The 19998-nt window shown below is 46.1% G+C and overlaps 1 protein-coding gene across 2 annotated transcripts in view; it reads left to right on the top strand.

Annotated features, from left to right (window-relative positions):
• Positions 1-19998, top strand: part of LOC110496429 (septin-7) — a 46250-nt gene that overhangs the window by 16215 nt on the left and 10037 nt on the right. For both annotated transcript variants that reach the window (XM_036953010.1, XM_036953011.1), the window contains exons 4-7: positions 6083-6189; positions 17574-17674; positions 17865-17999; positions 19630-19747. In XM_036953010.1, the coding sequence (XP_036808905.1) occupies positions 6083-6189; positions 17574-17674; positions 17865-17999; positions 19630-19747 (461 nt within the window). The remainder of the gene's footprint in view (positions 1-6082; positions 6190-17573; positions 17675-17864; positions 18000-19629; positions 19748-19998) is intronic.

The raw sequence follows: 19998 nt of genomic DNA on the forward strand, positions 1-19998 counted from the left end.
TGAGATGACTCTTCACATGGTATGGTCTTCACTGTCACTTTCCAACCTTGTTGGGGATGGCTTGTTGTCAGGCTCAAAAAGCCAAACAATTTGCCCTGATGGCCACCGTGGCGAGATACGGGAGTGATGAAGTATAGGCCTTGTTGATCTCTGCACCAGACAGGATGCTCTTGCCAGCATACTTGGGGTCCGACATGTACTCTGCACACTTCACACTTTTTGATGCATTTCAGAACTGCTGTTTCCTCTGCTTGGAGCAACAGTGAAGTGGGCAGGGCGGTACGGATTTATTCTCTTACATCTGAAAGCAGAGTCTGAACATCAGACAGGATGGCATTGTCTCCCTCAATCTGTGCATAGGTTTAGGTTTCAGGAGTTTCAGGCTGCTTACTCCTCTCTCCCAAAATAAAAAATCCAGGAGGATCCTCTTGATGGGGCTGTCCATATCGGCAAACTGTGAAAAGGCCATTTCTTTGAGAGACTCCTTCCCCTCCAGGAGACTGTCAAACATGATGACAACACCACCCCAACAGGTTTTGCTGGGTAGCTTCAAGGTGGTGCTCTTATTCTTCTCACTTTGCTTGGTGAGGTAGATTGCTGCTACAACTTGATGACCCTTCACATACCTAACCATTTCCTTGGCTCTCTTGTAGAGTGTATCCCTTGTTTTCAGTGCCTTGATGTCCTCGAGGAGCAGATTCAATGCATGAGCAGCACAGCCAATGGGTGTGATGTGAGGGTAGGCCGCCTCCACTTTAAGCCAAGCAGCCTTCGTGTTCTCAGCATTGTTTGTCACCAGTGCAAATACCTTCTGTGGTCCAAGGTCATTGACTGCCTTCAGCTCATCTGCAATGTAGAGACCAGTGTGTCTGTTGTCCCTTGTCTGTGCCCTTGTAGAATACTGGTTGAGGGGTGGAGATTTCAATGACTACGTTCCTCCATTGAGTAAAAAAAATCTTCTGATTCCAGGAGGAACATGAGCTGTTGCTATCGATAAGGTGTCTGATTCATAATTTTTACCTCAAATAGAAGTAAAGGGACTTTTGTCAGAGGTTGCTTGTTGCGTGCGCTGAAGGAACTTTATGCACTTTGCCAGATGATTCTGCATCTTTGTTGCATTCTTCACATATGATTTGGCACAGTATTTGCAAATGTACACAGCATTTCCTACATTAGCTGCAGTGAAATGTCTCCACACGTCAGATAGTGCTGTGGCATTTTCCTGTAAAGATTTGATAAAAAGTGTAAAAAAACAAAACAACAAAAAAACAAATACAATTCCATGTACAGATAAATATTTAAGCAGTTAGATTAAACAACTCCTTTGTAAGATAAATGTCTTATAATGAAACATGTATGGTAACAGGTGAATTAACACTCCTCAGTTAGCAGGCTCAAGCAAGCTAAAACCCACATGGTAGTAAAAACTAACTAGCAGAAATTGTTAACAAGTTAGAAATGATTTAAACACACTTTGCTGTAGGCTACTATTTACTAGGTAACAAAAAATCATGCATGTGATATAAAAACTATTCACCCCACCCAGTATTGTAATCAAAATTTACCAGAAAGCATGTAGTCCTTGGCTCAGAGTGTAGTAGTGTGGGCTCAAAAGCATCTCATTAGTGAGCAAGATCTTGAGAATCAGCTGTACATGTGATGGAAGAATGCACTGTGCATGCAGAGGGTTGCAATTCCATTGAATTGGGGATAGTTTAACCAAAATATGCCACAAGACCTAGAATTGCCTTATGTGTATCCCACAAAAAAGGTTCACTGTTAACTTTTTTCCAGAAATGTACTGCCCTTTTTTAAGACTACCTTGGTAACAGGGCCACTTGAGTCATCACATGTGCCTGTGAGAATGTATAGTAGAGGCCAACAATGTCTCTTTTCTAGCATTGGGAACAAACTCAAACATTGAAAAGCAACCTAGCTTTTGAACAAAACAATGTAAATAGCCAAGAAACATGAGGACAATATCTCACTTTAGTAGACTTTCAAATAAATTAGGGCAACTTTTATGACTGTGCGCATTGCTTCTAAAAACTGATCTTTCAGCAGTGGTGGAAAAAGTACCCAATTGTCATACTTGAGTAAAAGTAAAGATATACCTTTTTTAATTGAAAATAACTCACGTTAAAGTCAACCAGTAAAATACTACTCGAGTAAAAAAGTATTTGGTTTTAAATATACTTAAGTATCAAAAGTAAATGTAATTGCTAAAATGTACTTATTTCAAATTCCTTATGTTACGGGAACGGCACAATTTTCTACATTTAAAAACATGTATTTAAGGATAGTCAGGGGCACTCTCGAGCACTCCGACATAAGTTACAAACGAAGCATTTGTGTTTAGTGAGTCCACCAGATTGGAGGCGATAAGGATGACCGGGGATTTTCTTTTGATAAGTGCATGAATTTGCCCATTTTCCTGTCCTGCTAGCTATTCAAAATGTAACATACTTTTGGGGGTCAGGGAAAATGTATGGAGTAAAATGTACATCATTTTCTTTAGGAATGTATTGAAGTAAAAGTAGTCAAAAATATTAAAAGGAAAGTACAGATACCCCAAAAACTACTTAAGTAGTTTTACTAAAGTACTTTTCAGCACTGTCCTCCAGACAGGCAGTGTTGCTGGGCAAGGTGGGATTTAGGATTCAAATGTATTTGTGCATTACCAGATATTAAACAAAATGGCAGAAATACTTTGAAAGCAACGATAAATTATAGCTCTCACTTGTGCCCATATTTGACCATTTTTATTAAATTCTCACACCAGGAGAGTTACCACTCGCCAACGTGGCTGGTGAATTCAACATTCTTACCCGCCCCGCCGGTGCCAAAATCTACCCACGTTTGGCATGTGGCGGGTGTTTTATTTTAGGCCCTGGACGTACTTTGGCTTCCAAACTTCGACAGCCCAAAAATGAAAATGGAACCCTGCCAAACACCTAAATTAACAAAAACGTCTCAACTTTGTCTTAATATATGCTCAAACTGTTTCAACATGGAAGCAAAGCGGTCGAAAGGCTAAAGGCTCTCTTGGTCAGAACTGATTGTCGGCAGCCAAGTTAGTGACAGTGGGCTGCAGCAGTCGGACGTTTGCGTCTGTCTATAAAAGTAAATATTTGCCAATGATTTACCACGTTTGCCCCAGGATTGACCTTGATCTTGGCTAGAAGGGCTACCGCAGCAAACCCTAGTTCAGCTCATTGTGCCTCGGTTAACACATACTTTTTAACGCGTTTCGGTTTTTATCTTCTCTGGAAACTATGTCCCTCACATAAACACGTAGGATTTCAGGGTTTTGACTCGCTCTCTGACTTTCTAAAGGAAATTGATGCGTTCGCCACAAGATATTTAAAGATTGTCACGTGGTAGCCAGACATGTTTTTATAGTCATTTTTGTAATGTATTCCGTATTTGAAGGGGAAATAACCCATTTTTCAATACACACACACACACACACACACACACACACACACACACACACACACACACACACACACACACACACACACACACACACACTTTACCTGCACGTTAACCACAGTGAAAGCAGAATGATAACCTCAGCCAGTTGCTACTGTCCCCCTCCTAACAGAACAGAACCACTCTTCATTTCACCAGTCGGTGCACTATTTCCTGCCCCGTGTCACTGCAGTAGAAGGCAGCACCGTCAAATGAACTGTCTCCCCTCTCCAATACAAACTTTCTCCTGCTTCCCCCTTCTAGCCCCAGCTAGCCCCTCATCTCCTTGCATGCAGAGCAGTGTAAAGCTCCTCTGAATAAGCCCCCATGGTTTACACAGCTGCTGAAAAGGTCCTTTAAAGGAAGTGTGCTGCTGGCTGGGCTGGTCACTGACCGAGTAGGGCCACTGGCAGGGATGGGCCAGGCAGGACTGCACTGAGAGAGGGCCATGGTCATGCTCTGGTCGGGTGGAACTTATGAATTCTACTTTCTAGGACGGGTCACATAAACCAGCTTAGCTTCCGTTTCTAGCTGTATGACCCTGAGACTGAGCCTTCACCTACTACTGTTAACGGAAGACTGGTCTGGCTCCATATTCCCAGTAACATCCATACCAGTGCTGATGATGCCATCCCAGTGTAGGGAGATCCCGTACCCAGGCCCCAGCTATAGGCCTGTACTACTTGTTTAGGGAGATCCCTTCCCAGGCCCCAGCTATAGGCCTGTACTACCCGTTTAGGGAGATCCCTTCCCAGGCCACAGCTACAGGCCTGTACTACCAGCTTAGGGAGATCCCTTCCCAGGCCCCAGCTACAGGCCTGTACTACCAGTTTAGGGAGATCCCTTCCCAAGCCCCAGCTACAGGACTGTACTACCAGCTTAGGGAGATCCCTTCCCAGGCCCCAGCTACAGGCCTGTACTACCAGTTTAGGGAGATCCCTTCGCAAGCCACAGCTACAGGACTGTACTACCAGCTTAGGGAGATCCCTTCCCAGGCCCCAGCTACAGGACTGTACTACCAGCTTAGGGAGATCCCTTCCCAGGCCCCAGCTACAGGCCTGTACTACCAGTGTAGGGAGATCCCTTCCCAGGCCCCAGCTATAGCCCAGTATAGGGATATCCCCCATTATCATTTCCATGACATAAGGATTTAAGAGGCCTCTCTCTCTGCTAACATTCTGCAACTCCAGCTCTGAATAACCTACATCAGCTCTTATATCCCTCCCTCACCCTTTCCCCCGTCCTTTCTTCATCTCTCCCTCTCCTGCAAAGAAGCAAACCCGGCTCTGTAGTCTGACTAGCCAACTTGTTCGCTGGCATCCCGCCATCCTTCTTTCTCCTCCCGCCATCCCTCGTATTCCCTTCCTGCCCTCTATTCCTCACTTCATACTCCCAGGAAGAGAGATGTGTAATGTTGTGGCCAGAGCTAAGCTTCCTCTGCTCATCATTGCTGCTGCTTCGGACTCTGTATCTGGACCAGCTTCACATACATTGAGTGCTGAATCCCAACTCACTGTATCTGCTTGAGCCTGCCATTCTGTCAGTTTATAGTTTCCCTAATGCAAGCTGCCATTTTTTTAAGACAGGCGTATTTCAGTTTGCTGTTTTCACAAGACCACAACCCGCCCCTTCCCCACCCAGCTCTCAGCAAGAGGAGTAGGCCCTAAATCTGTCTTGCATCCTGAAGAAATACCCACATGGATGATCATATCCACCTCATTCCTCATAACAGCCTGACCGCTAAAACATTTCCATTGTGAGGTCAGTGTGGCTCTAGCCCTGGCTGGAAACATTTACCGTGTGTAGAGAACCTCTTTCTAAAAGGTTTGAGGGAGAAAGAGGGCTCTCCTTTTGTGTGGTGCACACAAAGCGTTTAGTAGCTGGTTAATTGGCAGTAGTGAGTGGTCGATCAATGCTGGGCTGAACAGCACGGTCGATGCGCACACACACAGCAGTGAGCTGCGGTTCTCTGTGCCAGCCCAGCATGTGTCTCCAGCCACGCCCCGTTCCATCACACTGTTCCCTTTGTTCAGCCTCTCTCATTGGCCCCCCGTCCCTACGCCAACCGTTGCTATGTATACTTTTGATGGTGTTGCGTTACCTAGAGCCACCTGGGATTGTTCTCTGAAAATCTGAATCTTTCCATGAGAGATTATTGAGCTGTTATTTTATCCAAGAGAAATGTCCTAAATTAGTTTGTGGTGAGACGGTCGCTGTAAAGGTATGATGACTATGCCAGCCTTTTAGGCTTTCCTTATCATAGTCCCTGATTTAGATTCCTGAAATGCAGACAGGAAAATAATTTGACTTGGGAAGAAATATATTCAGCCCCACTCGTCCTCGCCTGTCTCTCTCCTTCTCTCCATCTCATGTTAAAGTTTGTCACTTCACTTGAGGCAGCTCAGATGGATTGATTTCCTGTTTGAAAAAGCTTGAATGTGAAACATTTTAAAGAATTCTAAACATTGTGCAGGGCTTAGGACTACATCTGGAGATGCCATGTTGCGACTGTCTAGTGTGAAAACAAAGATTAGAAAGACCAGTACAGTGTGAAATACACCTCTTGAAATGAATCTCTCCCTTTCTCTCCCCCCACCTCTTTCTCTAGGTGAATCTGGTTTGGGGAAGTCTACACTGATCAACTCCCTCTTCCTGACAGACTTGTATTCACCTGAATACCCTGGACCCTCCCACAGAATCAAGAAGACAGTACAGGTAAAGACTACGATACCCTATTGAATTGGTTTATTTGAATGGGAACAGATAGAAACACAATGAATATAGGATCATCTGATGTGCTTGTTGCATCATAGCTGGAGCTCATTGTCATCACCCTACTTCTTTCTCTCTTGGAATACACTATCATACTTCTGTCCCTTTTGTAACCTTAAACAAATGAGTAGGCTTACCCCTTCCCCTCCCTTTTTAACAGGAAATCGCCTTTTTATTTTCCCAAAGGAGTGAAATATTTCAGTTCACTCGCCACATTAAACAAGCTGTTTCCCCATTCTGTTGCTTTAGGTGCAGGGTGATAGCTAGGTAATGTGTCTCCACCCTGTCTGACTACCCATAAGTCCCTCTGTTGGCCACAGAACTGCCCTCCTAGTCTGGTATATTATCTGATGTTGAGGCACTCTGCCAAGTCAGCCGTATTTATTAATGCTGGAGCCTAAAGGAATTCATACCAGTAGGTTTGGCCATAATCTGTCTGACGCAGAGCTGGGTCATGTTCAGCCATGACATAGAAGAAAATGGTCCGAAACAAGGATCTACTATCTGAAAGCTCCTTCTTTTTCCGTTGTAAAACATTTTGCTACTGTGTGCCCTAATGAACACGGCCCTGTAATAGATGTTTCTCTGGGCTCTACTTGAATCATTTAACCCTGACATTGGGCTGGTTAACTGCTGGTGCCCCAGGCTGTGGTATCACAGGTGTGCCACAGCCAGCTCCCACCCAGTCCTTTTGTGTTGTTTTGGGTTATTGATGTCACAGCCCTGGCCCTCCCTCTATTACATCCCGGCTCTCTGACATGCTGCTGGTGAGGCTTCAGGCCACTCTTAAGAGTAGATGCACTGACAGGATAACCTGTTACCACCGCTGCCCTGTCGTCTGTCTATGAATAGCAAGACACCTGCAACCAGTTTATCTACTTAGGCTAGGAGGAATGTCTAGCACTGCTGAAACCATACAGAATATCAGGTGTGGGCGACTGACTCATCGACTGGGAAAAGCAACTGTGTGCAAAACAAATAGCAACAGGGAGTTTTTGGCTGGAATAGAGAACTAGTACTTGACTGGAGTCATGCTCCTCTCCTCTCCGTGGGTGTACTGACTACTGAGCCAGAAGTTAATGTTCCGGTCAGGGGAAGTGCACTAACTGGGCTCCGCTGCCTGATGGCCGCTGCTGTTACACTGTAGCCAGAGGCGCACACACACACACACACACAGAGCTGTAAAGGTGCAGAGCCAGGGGTTGACGTATTTGTTTTCTAGTCTGCAAGGAGGAAATTAGTCCACGCTGATGATGGATGAGCCCCAGTCAATCTGGGAAATCGTTTGCCAACCAAGGGGTTCACAACCAGAACACCACCTGTGATTTATGACACACACTCACAGTGTCATTCTCATAGAGAGAAGCAGTGGAGGGGTTGAGAGAGATTATAACAGAACATCTGCTATTAGGGAGTTTCCTATACTTGTGCTGTATGGCCCAAACCGGTGTGTTTCTACTGGTGTGGCGGTAGTGGTATTGACAGTAGATATTCCCTCTACTACTTTGTCTAACCTCTATATTCTCTATATTCTCTTTCTGTAGTATCTGGTTTAAGCTGCTATGGCAGAGGGTTGATCTAGTTGTAGCTATGGGGGTGAACTGTAACACCAACCAGAGCCGTGCTGTGTGACTGAGCCATCTGCTCTGCTCTCACCGCTATGAATCGCCAACCAGGAGAGAGACACTACCACCTCCTCTCACTACCACCTCCTCTCACTACCACCTCCTCTCACTACCACCACCTCTCACTACCACCACCTCTCACTACCACCTCTCATCCAGGGCTCTCTTGAAAATCAGTGTGACTTCGCTGGTAAAATAAAGGATAAATCCAATCCCTTCTCCTTTTAGCTAATCCTTGGTTCCCTCAGTGTTTCCCTCTGTGAATCCCTCAGTCCTTAAGAGCCCTTAGTCAGGCTTAGTGTTGACCAAGCCTTAAAGTCTTGACATTTCACCAGGCACGGAGTCAGAGTTGGAGAACAGCTCTCCAACTCGCCTTGCTTGGCCGTCTCCACTCGCTGACACTGATTTCCAAGAGGAAGTTGTGCTGTACATGTAGGCTGAGGTGTCACATTGATTTGTTTTTGAAAAAGAGAGGGACTAAAGCAGGGGTGGGGAAACTACGCCCTGGGGGCCAGATTCAGCCCGCGAGCCCGTTCAATCCAGACCAATCTAGCTAAGGAATCATGTGTTGGGCTTCTGAGTGCCTTTTAGAATGGGTGAGCATATGAGTCTGTCTGTCTGTGTGTGTGAGTGATTTATTTGAGAGGCATGTGAGCATAGATTATTTTTGTGTGTGTGTATACTGTACATGGGCCAGGTGTGTGAGAACTCTGTCACACAGAGGATTAGGTTGTGATGGACTGGCTCCCTGGCCGGGGACGGCAGCAGTATGACAGAGAGAGACTGAGCCTGCCAACACCTCATGCCTTGGAACATCTCTGCACCGCAGTATTTATGCCCTAGTTCAGCTCCATCAGTGATAATGTTAGCACTGGAGAGACTACAGTGGGCTGGGTAACTGCCCTCTAACGGCCCTGTTAGATGGGGTGGCTTCCTCAACCATGTTGAAAAATACCTTTCTTCTCACGTCCAGTTTTATCACTGACACTGTCATGTTTCTGGATGTGGAATATTCAAACATCTGTGAAACAAGTGTCTCTAAAACATCCGTTTTGCAACATGTCTACACCACTGCAGACATCTATTTGTAAAGGCCTGTTTTGCTGAGAGAGCTGCCTGTTATCTGTTTGCTGATCTGAGCCCAGGTTTCAAAGAGACAAATGTTAATAAGAGGATTCCCAATAATGTCCCGTCCTGTTGGTTTATTCTGTTTGGCTTGCAGCTGCTGAATGAGTTACCCAACTCTGGCCACACACACACACTGGCTGAAGAGCTCTGTCTGTCGTTGGATCTCATTTAATGTGTCAAGTATGGCCTCCAGGCCAATTCCTGGTGTTGAAAGCCCAAAACAGCCTGCAGTGCGTGTTCGTTTGTGTGTGTGCCAAAGGATTGGCCATGCACACACAGCGCAGAGGGGCGCTCCAAACAGACTGTTTCCTGTGATGATTGAACAGGTGATAAAACCATGGGTCTCATATCAGAGCTGGACGACATGCCTCTGAGACACACACACAGTTCCAAATACTATGACGCCACACCTATCCGATGACAGATCACTATTAGTCACACGTTCTACCTGGCTGGAACGTTTCTCAATAGGAGAATGATTAGTCATTGATGACAGTTTGTAATGTTGTGTACAGGCCAGAGTGGCGTAGCCTGGGGGCCAGTCTCTATCATGCCAGCAATTCCATAAGGCGTTGGCAGGCGAGCAGAAACCGACAGGCACCCAAGCTAAGGTAGGTGAGGATCATGTGTTAATAGTGCTGTAATGATGTCATTGGGCTGGTCCTGGCGTGCCTGTGGAAGCTGTGAGGTGTAAGGCGTGCCAGAATAATGTACTCCGACCAGACTATTGCTTCAGAGCTGTGGAATCCTCAGTGTACTGGTGAGTCAGTTTTAGTATTGGTAGTATTTTACTAGGATTCCCATTAGCTGCTGCTTACGCAGCCGTTACTCTCCCTGGGGTCCACATGAAACATGACGTAATACAGCACATTATGGACCGTAACTCAAGGACCGACACTTTCATACACGTAAGACTTAACAGTCCATTCTTAATAACCTTACACACAGGCCAGCACGTACAGACTCTTTAGTTAATCTAACATGTTAGAAATACCACCCAGTGGGTCTCTTGTGGTATAATGGTAACCTTGGTGGAGTTGTTCGTTTTAAAAAAGGAACATAGTCACACAGGATTGGCGCCGTTCACCCAGGGAATGGAGTCCCATACATATGTTGCCTCAGCAACCGTGACAGCCTTGACTTTTCATTATATTTTACTCACCTCCAGATATAGTGGGTTGCAGTGAAGTTAACTTAGTGGTGCTGAACATAGTCGGAGCCATTCATGAAATTAAAAGGGTCCTGTACATAAAATACTGGACTTTCGTTATACGTTATAGTCACCACCAACTGTGAAGTGTGACTTGGTGGAGCTGCATAAAAAATAAAGAGGCACACCGGGACGGCCATTAATAAAGGAACCGGGTACATCAGTTTCTTCCAGCTAAAGCCTCCTCTAGCTAGCGTCATGTGGTAAAAAAAAGACCGAGACCTAAATCTAATATCTCTGTTCTTTTCTCTCCACTGTTTCTCTTAGAGCCTGTTTGAGTTCAGTTCCATGGAAACATCTTATCTTTAACCCAAACACCAGATGTTCTCGGAATGGAGAGGAGTAGATTTATTTATTTCATTATTATTTGGTCAGTAAGGAGAGGTTTTGTTAAAGCTAATTTTGCTGATTTGCTTGAGTGATTTTGAGATGGCAGGAAGTTCCACGCAATCATGGCTCGATATAATACTATGCCTTGCATTGACCTCGTTTTTGATTTTGGGACTGTGAAAGAGACTTGATGGACGTCTCTTAGGGTACGACTGTCTGTCTGAACTGTATGTTAGCTTATTGAATAGACCGTTTGGGAATTTTTAACACATGAATATTTCTTACAAAAACAAGAAGTGACACAGCCAACCTATTTTCTATTCCTGGGTTGACTTCCCAGAGTTCTTTGTCTTTGTTTGAAAAGTCCCAAGTCCTTACTAAGGGCTCTGGATCTGAAGGTTGAGGGAGGAAGAGGGAGGATCTGATCTCTGAGCATCACTACCACTACATGCTAGCATGCCAGTTGAAGAAGAGGAAGTTGTCATAGCAGTAACAGGAAGTAGTACTGAAGGTGCCAGACTTGTGGTTTACCATCTCATGAAGACGACATGACTTGATCAATGGTTAGCCATCTACTTTGACCTGCTTCCTATAAACATCCTCCATGGAGGATTAACCACATTCTATTGTACCTCCCTTTTTGAAGTTGCATGAAAGTGATCCTGTTTCTGTGATTCACTGCCAATAGAAACATCGCCTCTGCCTCATCCCTCCTCTGCTTGTGTGTGTGTGTGGTATTCTATGTAGCTAACTTACACCCACAGAAGCTTGGGCATTTTAAGGGGCTTCTCTTGTTTCATCTCTCGTGTGATTCCTCTCAACACTACAGTCTAAATCTCCACTAAGCCCAGCACCCACCAATTTGTTTACCTGTGCATTACACATCCTTAAGTACTTAAAGTTTAAACGAGATTAGAGCGTGTGAGTGTCTGTGTTTTCTCTGCATCGTTTGGCTTCAATAGTGAACATTATTCCAGAGGTTTCCTGATAAACTTGGCTGGGTCAGGATCCCAGAAGGGAAGAGTTGCTGGTGGGAACTCTACGCTTGTTTATCCTAGAGGGGAAGAATGAATAACGCCTTCTTTTTTCCATTTTTCTTCTCTCCAGGAACCACAAACTGAGCTTTCACATAGTTGTGGTGTCTTTTGTTTCCCAGTCGAGCCAGAGTGATGTGATGAAACCCAATGGAATGCATTGGTTGGGTAATGAACAACACACCCTCTGGGATCCATCCAGATCTGTTTGGAGGCCTGAAGACCTTGGGGTGATGAGGGCTATGCTATATTGTTTGTGTTGAAGGGACTGGGCTAGCCTGGTCCTAGATGTGTTCGTGCTGTTCAGCCAACTTTAGTTCTCATTGCCACTGACCGTCATAGGAATTGGCTGAACAAATCTGGACCAGGCTAGGGCAGGCGTCTGTGTGGGTAATTAACAGATGTAGAGGGTACGGGAGGAGGAGACTAGGCAGATGAGGCTAGCGCTTAGCATGCTAATGTCTGTCTGTGCCAGCCTAATGTCATATGACACAGCTGAGCCAACCAACCGTAGTAGAGAGGAGTGTGGCGGAAGCGGTCAGACCTCTTCCATGTCTGTCTGTTAGATCATTGTGGTCAGTCGCTTAGAGGCATGACTCACTGTTAAGGAGAGGGAGGTGGGGATGTGGGGAGCGAGAGAGCAGGGGGATAAGAGGGAAAGGGAGAGAGGGGGTAGGGAGAAGGAAGAGAGGAGGGAGGGATTAAAAGTCTGTTTGCAGATTCTTTACTAGCTGTTTACTCAGCACTGATCCTTCTCCTAACATTACACTGTTTAGTACCATCTCTAACTCATTCCAGACAGGGAGTGGTCCATGTCGGTTGTTTTATCCATTCAGCATCTCACACTAGCATCGTTCATGACACTGTAAAGGGTGCAGTCGGTTGAACAGCATGAATGAAACTTGTATTTTTTATGCCACTGTCAGTCGATGCTATGGTGGTGCCTAAGAAGATATTTGTAACCTGTTTTAGTTACAACCTGACAGACTAGAGGGGCGTGAGTGAGAGAGCGAGAGAGAATAGGGAAGGAGAAAGTCCTACTCTGGTGATTAGAGGACCTGGTTGAGGTTTATGTATCTCCACCAGTAGCTAGCAGCAGCTGGGGTTAGAAGTCAGAGGTCAAGAAAAGAGATGGGAGGATCTCAATGTGCCGTCTCGATTCCTGTGACAGAAGGTCACGGAGCTCAGGGACCGCAGCACGCATGCACACACACACGCACACAGTGTGAATTGGAATGAACAGCTGCGTTTTAGCAGTGTTTAATGGATGAGGAGGTCAACATCTCACACACTGTAAAGAATCCTCTGGCCCACCAGCTCCAGGTGTCAGTGTCTGGCTAGGGTGGGGTCGACAGATGTGTCATCACGCTGCCGTATAAAAAGCTGTGTGCATTCCAGAGTGACTCTTGTCAACCGACTCCTCTGTAGATTTATTGCTTGGACATTTATATTTTCAAACCATTAAAAAATATCTATATTTAGTTTTTTTACCTCATCCCATCGTTTTCCCTGCAGTTGGTAGTTTAGCTGTACTTTGGCTGGAACATACACACAGTGGTTCACACATGCAACATATCAGGCCTCTACACTGACCTTTTTTACAAGGAGCACGTGTGCACCTAAGTTGACAAATATAGGTGCACGCAAATAAACATACTTGAGATACTAACCCTCACGTTTTTCTAGACGCACTGGTGCTCCTAAATTCACATTCCAAGTCGTACAGTCAAATATTTAGGCGCATATGCAAAAGAAAAATGATCGTACTGCATATCATCAGTGTTTTCAAAACATACTTAAGAAGAATAATGTGTCCCTGAACAAAGGGGGGGTCAAAATCAAAAGTAACAGTCGGTATCTAGTGTGGCCACCAGCTGCATTAAGTACTGCAGTGCATCTCCTCCTCATGGACTGCACCAGATTTGCCCGTTCTTGCTGTGAGATGTTACCCCACTCTTCCACCAATGCACCTGAAAGTTCCTGGACATTTCTGGGGGGAAATGGCCTTAGCCCTCACCCTCCGATCCAACCGGTCCCAGGCGTGCTCAATGGGATTGAGATCCGAGCTCTTCGCTGGCCATGAAAGAACACGGATATTCCTGTCTTGCAGGAAATCACGCACAGAACGAGCAGTATGGCTGGTGGTATTGTCATGCTGGAGGGTCATGTCAGGATGAGCCTGCAGGAAGGTTACCACATGAGGGATGTCTTCCCTGTAATGCACAGCATTGAAATTGCCTACAATGACAACAAGATCAGTCCGATGATGCTTGTGACACACCGCCCCAGACCATGACGGACCCTCCACCTCCAAATCGTTCCCACTCCAAAGTACAGGCCTCGGTGCTAAGCTCATTCCTTCGACGATTAACACAAATCCGACCATCACCCCTGGTGAGACAAAATCGTGACTCGTCAGTGAAGATCACTTTTTGCCAGTCCTGTCTGGTCCAGCGACGGTGTGTTTGTGCCCATAGGCGACGGTGTGATGTCTGGTGAGGACCTGCCTTACAACAGGCCTACAAGCCCTCAGTTCAGCCTATTGCGGACAGTCTGAGCATTGATGGGGGGATTGTGCGTTCCTGGTGTAACTCGGGCAGTTGTTGTTGCCATCCTGTACCTTTCCCGCAGGTGTGATGTTCGGATGTACCGATCCTGTGCAGGTGTTGTTACATGTGGTCTGCCACTGCGAGGAAGATCAGCTGTCCGTCCTGTCTCTCTGTAGCGCTGTCTTAGGTGTCTCACAGTACGGACATTGCAATCCATTGCCCTGGCCACATCTGCAGTCCTCATGCCTAAGGCACGTCTGTAAGCTGTTAGTGTCTTAACGACCGTTCAACAGGTGCATGTTCATGAATTGTTTATGGTTCATTGAACAAGCATGGGAAACAGTGTTTAAACCCTTTACAATGAAGATCTGTGAAGTTATTTGGATTTTTACGAATTAACTTTGAAAGACAGGGTCCTGAATAGGGGATGTTTCTTTTTTTGCTGAGTTTAGTAGATCATCTGCATACATTGACACTTTGTGCTCTTCACCAGCTCGGTGGATTCCAGTGAATGATGGTGATAGTTTTAAGGCCAAGGAAAGCGGTTCTATTGCAAGAGCAAAAAGGGGCAGGGGCATAGGGCATTCTTGACGGGTCCCTCTGGAGAGGGGGAAGTATTTTGAAGGTTGAGAGTTGGTGTGTACGCTAGCCGTAGGAGCAGAATAGAGCAGACGTATCCATGAGATGAAATTGGACCCAAAACGAAATCTTCCCAAAATCTTAAATAATCCCACTCCACATCAAGAGAAACAACAATTTAGGGGTGATAATGTTCAAAAGCTGTCGTACATTGGAAAACAGTTGTCGCCCTTTGATGAAACCCATTTGATCATCAGATATGACATCTTGAAGGCAGGGTTCCAACCGGCATGCTAGAACCTAATTACTTAACATCAGCGTTCAAAATTGAAATGGGCAGATATCCACCGCATTCCGCTGGATCTTTATCTAATTAAGTATAAGTGAGATAGAGGCTTGGGTTAGCGTCGGGGGGGGGAAAGAGTCCTGTGATAACGAGTCGGTGAACATATCTAACAGTAATGGGGCGAGTTGATCTGAGAATGTTTTGTAAAAATCTACCGGGGAAGCCACCAGGGCCAGGGGCCTTGCCATCAGGGCCAGGGACCTTGCCATCAGGGCCTGGGGCCTTGCCACTTTGCATTAACTTTAGACCCTTTGTTATCTCATCAAGATGCAGAGGGTTGTCCAGAACTGTACTCATGTCCATATCAATGGATGGGATATCCCAAGTTATCTAAAAGTTGTCCATAGCCGCATTATCTGATGGGTTGGATATCCTGGCTCAGAATCCTCTGGCAGTCCAATCACACGGATATTCTGGTGTTTTGAATGTGAAATCACATCTCAACTTCAGCCAGTGTGAGATGCCACAGAACCCCGGATGGTTTCCACGGTTGCCTGAATTGGATCCAGTGCAGCCGCCAGGGAGTTATTCAGCAATTCGGTGAGTTCTGCTGCCGAACTTGCACTCGATTTCGCTAGCTCTCTGACAAGGATCTCCAGTGTTGTCGGGTTAGCCATATCACCCGGAGTGGCTGTTGAAGCATTCAATGAAGGTGGAGTGGTAGCCATTTTAGCTGAAGCGTGTGACTGGTTTGCTCATGCCAACTTAGGTACGCTCTATTACTGGGTAATTAAAATAACTTTTGAAGTCATGAGAAGGAATTTAGGCGAAATTTAGGATTATTTACAAAAGTTGTCGGAGAAGAGACATCGTGCGACTTATTTCTACATTGCTCAACCGGTTGCCCGAATTGGTCATATTTGAATAAGGTGCATGCATAGGGATGTCCACGTCACCCAGAGATATGCCCATGCTATAGAGATACACCTAGCGGACGGAAACTTCACTGTTGTAGGCATAATACAGCTAGTGCTATCTAGACTTGTGCTGGCAAACAAATCCATTACATTAGCTACCTAAAGGTGAAGTAAACTCAACTGAGGAGTAACAGACTTTAAACCTGAAAATGTGCAGGATACCTCTCCGGTTTCCCTGACTTACGCTTTTTTTTTTATATACTATGTTATGCTTGTTCGCGTAGCACTCCTCACAGGCCGCTGTACATTTGTTTGTTTGTTAGTGAGATGAAACTGACCAAACTCAAAGGTATTATTGTAGGTCAGAATTGCAACACAATATCTTTATTATTATTATTATTATTATTGTTATTCCATATTTTTAAAATGGTGTTTATGTTCACAGATGAAATGTCACTTTTCCGTTGCTCTTTGTTAGCCAGCCAAGGGGTGGCCAGCCCACAGTGGGGCTGTGTGGGGGAGAAGAAGCCTTTAGCTGGGGCCCAGCGGGTAGGTTGGAGGTAGAGCAGCCGTAACCCAGTCTCAGGCCTAAACCACAGGCATTCTACGTGCTTTCTAAGTGGAAGGTGACGGCTCAGTTTAGCTGCTGAGGTTAAACTCAAATGTGCTGCTCTTTGAGAAACTATGGGCTGCTGGCTGGGCTGGCCTTCTCAGAATGGTCCTACAGCAATGAAGTATGTCATTAAGTAAAAAAAAGGATGGTGAAGGCTGTTTATATCACCAAGTATATCCCTGTGTGTGTGTGTGTGTGTGTGTGTGTGTGTGTGTGTGTGTGTGTGTGTGTGTGTGTGTGTGTGTGTGTGTGTGTGTGTGTGTGTGTGTGTGTGTGTGTGTGTGTGTGTGTGTGTGTGTGTACAAATGAGGTATAGTAGTGTTTTATGTTGGTCCGTGTACAACTGCTGAAGCAGAGCTTGCTTACTGTACACAGAGCTGCTTTAACACACACACACAATGCCTTCCATTGTGATCTGAGCGGAACACTGCAGGCCTTCATATGTTCCTCCTGATTAAATCATTGAAGTGCAGCTCATCTGCTAATCACAAGGTTTGGTCTGGACCGCCTGCTGGTTAAAGCTCTCTGCTCAGCTAAGAGGCCACTCTGCAATCTGCTATGTACACCCTGTATTGGACACTCCAGGTAGGCAGCCAGATATTACTAGAGCTCTCTCTGGGTCTAAGGTCAAATATCGTTTAAGACCCTGTTGATGGATTCATCCTCAGTCTGCCTGGATGTCAACCCTCAACAAGTGTATCTCTATCTGTGATTTATATTTGGCAAAACCACGTTTATTTTGTAGATAAAGATAAAAGGAAAGAACGATGTTAGACCCCCTAACCAAGCCCCTGAATCTGAGCCCATCCCCTCAACAGAGGAGTGCTCGGAGGTGACGAGACTGCAAACTGTCATGATTAGCATAAATTAGCGCAAGTTATACACACACTATGGTGATTATTTTTTCAATGCGTCTGTTTGTACATGTCCCTATTCAAAAGAACCGTAAATGGAGAGAAACTGGTGTTTTTAAAAAAAATGTATAGTTCACTGTGATTCTGTGCTGAATTTCTACATGTCTTTGTTATAATTATTTAGTGTTCTCTACAATCTCAGGTGGAGCAGTCTAAGGTGCTGGTAAAGGAAGGAGGAGTTCAGCTGCTTCTCACCATCGTTGACACGCCAGGGTTCGGGGACGCTGTCGACAACAGTAACTGGTACGTCTGACTAGGTGGCTGGCTGACTGACTGATGTGCTTGTTGGCCGACTGACTTGCCTGCTTGTTGGCCGACTGACTTGCCAACTGACTGGCTAGCCTAGCCTGCCCTATATCTCTATCTGAATGTGTATATTCTACATTAAATATAGAGTAATTGAGTAATGTCTGTGCTCTGCTCTCCTATAAAGCTGGCAGCCAGTCATCGATCACATCGACAGTAAGTTTGAGGATTACCTCAACTCAGAGTCCCGGGTCAACAGACGGCAGATGCCTGACAACAGAGTGCACTGCTGCCTCTACTTCATTGCCCCCTCTGGACACGGGTAGGTACTGCAGCTAGTAGTTCAAATTTAGTCCCTGCCGCTTCTCAAACTGTGAATTATTCTTCTCCACGGGGGAAGAAATGTGTTTTCCTCCACTCATTTGAGATTGAACATGTTCTTGATGCTCTTGACTGTTCCCTATCAGGGCAGACTAGACGGGGTATTGGTCACGGGAAGAAATCAGTAGTACAACTAACGTGTAGCCTAAGACTGTTTACATAATGCTAGCAGGTCATCCACCCTCCTGCCCCAGGTGAGGAGTACAGCTGTCAGTTTTCATTTAGGCCTAGCTGCCCCTCCCCTCTACTGGGGCTGCTGGGACGCACACTGGGACAACATTTAGGTATCTCTCTTCTCCTGGGTTCACTTTGTTGGAGGCTGTTTCTCATCTCTGTATTTCCTGTCTGTCCTCACAGCTGGCCCTGCTGTTGCATCTCTGTGGGCTGCGCTGTGCTCCCCATAAACCAAGGGTGATTTGACAGGCCTGTGCTCTCTCCATTTGGATGCCGGTGTTCCTCACTGTCTTGGCCCAAAGTGTACCTGTATCTCTGACCAAGTCCTTGTTCTGGTCTCTATTGTGCCTGGCTGGCTGGTAGCAGTCTGTGGTCATCCAAGAGGACTAGCACCATATGGCTCCATTGACAGTTAACATGTGTGTGTGTGTGTGGGCGGGCCGTGTGTGTGCGTGCGTGTGTGCGTGCGTGCGTGCGTGTGTGCGTGTGTGCGTGTGTGTGTGCGTGTGTGTGTGTGTGTGTAGGCAGGCCGTGTGTGTGTGTGTGTGTGTGTGTGTGTGTGTGTGTAGGCAGGCCGTGTGTGTGTGTGTAGGCAGGCAGGCCATGTGTGTGGTGGCAGGCCGTGTGTGTGGTGGCAGGCCGTGTGTGTGTGCAGGCTGTGTGTGTGTGCAGGCTGTGTGTGTGTGCAGGCCGTGGTGGGAGTCTGGGGGCAGACCGTGTGTGTGTGGGGGCAGGCCGTGGTGGGGTGGGAGTGTGGGGGTAGGTCGTGGGTGTGGGGGCAGGCTGTGTGGGGGCAGGCCGTGCGGGGGTGGGAGTGTGGGGGCAGGCTGTGGGTGTGTGTGTGTTTGCGTAAACTGATCTTTCAAAATGGAGACTGAAACACAATCATTTTTCAAAGTGTGATGATTCATGCTGCTCTCTTGATCTAACTTTCTGAACATACAGTTGAATCCAGCCACAGCCAAGGCAGAGCATAGACTTGTACATGTTGTCTGTGTGCCAGGATTCAACGTTGTTTAGATATCCCAGGATCTACTTTTACAGACTGGAATCTGTAACTCTGTATGAAATACCAACTTGATGGCTGTTTAAATGAAATAGTTTTCAGGCAGAACAGAAGAGTGCTGTGCTGCTCAGTAGATTTACAGTGTATTGTGGGCCAGATGCTGCCATGGAGCGGGAGATTCATTCTGAACAGGAAATTGTTTTGTTTTTAGTCCCAAGGTCAGCCAAGCTGTGAATCTGAGTTTTTCTACCCCTCTCCCCTCTCTCCATCCCTCTCTCCACCCCTCTCTCCACCCCTCTCCATCCCTCCGGTGTAGCGCCAACAAGCTTCACCTTGACCATGTTAAATGAAAGGAACTTGTTGAAACTCAAACCTCTCTCTCTCTCTCCAGGTTGAAGCCTCTTGATATAGAGTTCATGAAGCGGTTACATGAAAAAGTGAACATCATCCCCCTCATCGCCAAAGCGGACACAATGACTCCTGAGGAGTGCCAACAGTTCAAGAAGCAGGTGTGTGTGTGTGTGGGGGCACTGTGTACACACCATGTCCTGTGTGTATGTCTTTCTCTGAATGCAGATGTAGACTGTGATATTAGTAGTGTATGCAAGCTTTTCCTGTGGGAGAGAACACATGCAATAAATGAGTGATGCACAGTTGTTGCATGTGACTCAACGAGTGTGTGTACGTGCTGTGCACAGTTCCCTCATCCTGTGTATTGACTGCCCCTTCAGCCTGAGTGAGTATTGATGTTTGTGGCTCG

This window comes from Oncorhynchus mykiss, chromosome 18, assembly GCF_013265735.2.
Source record: "Oncorhynchus mykiss isolate Arlee chromosome 18, USDA_OmykA_1.1, whole genome shotgun sequence".
In the NCBI taxonomy this organism is placed as follows: Eukaryota; Metazoa; Chordata; class Actinopteri; order Salmoniformes; family Salmonidae; genus Oncorhynchus; species Oncorhynchus mykiss.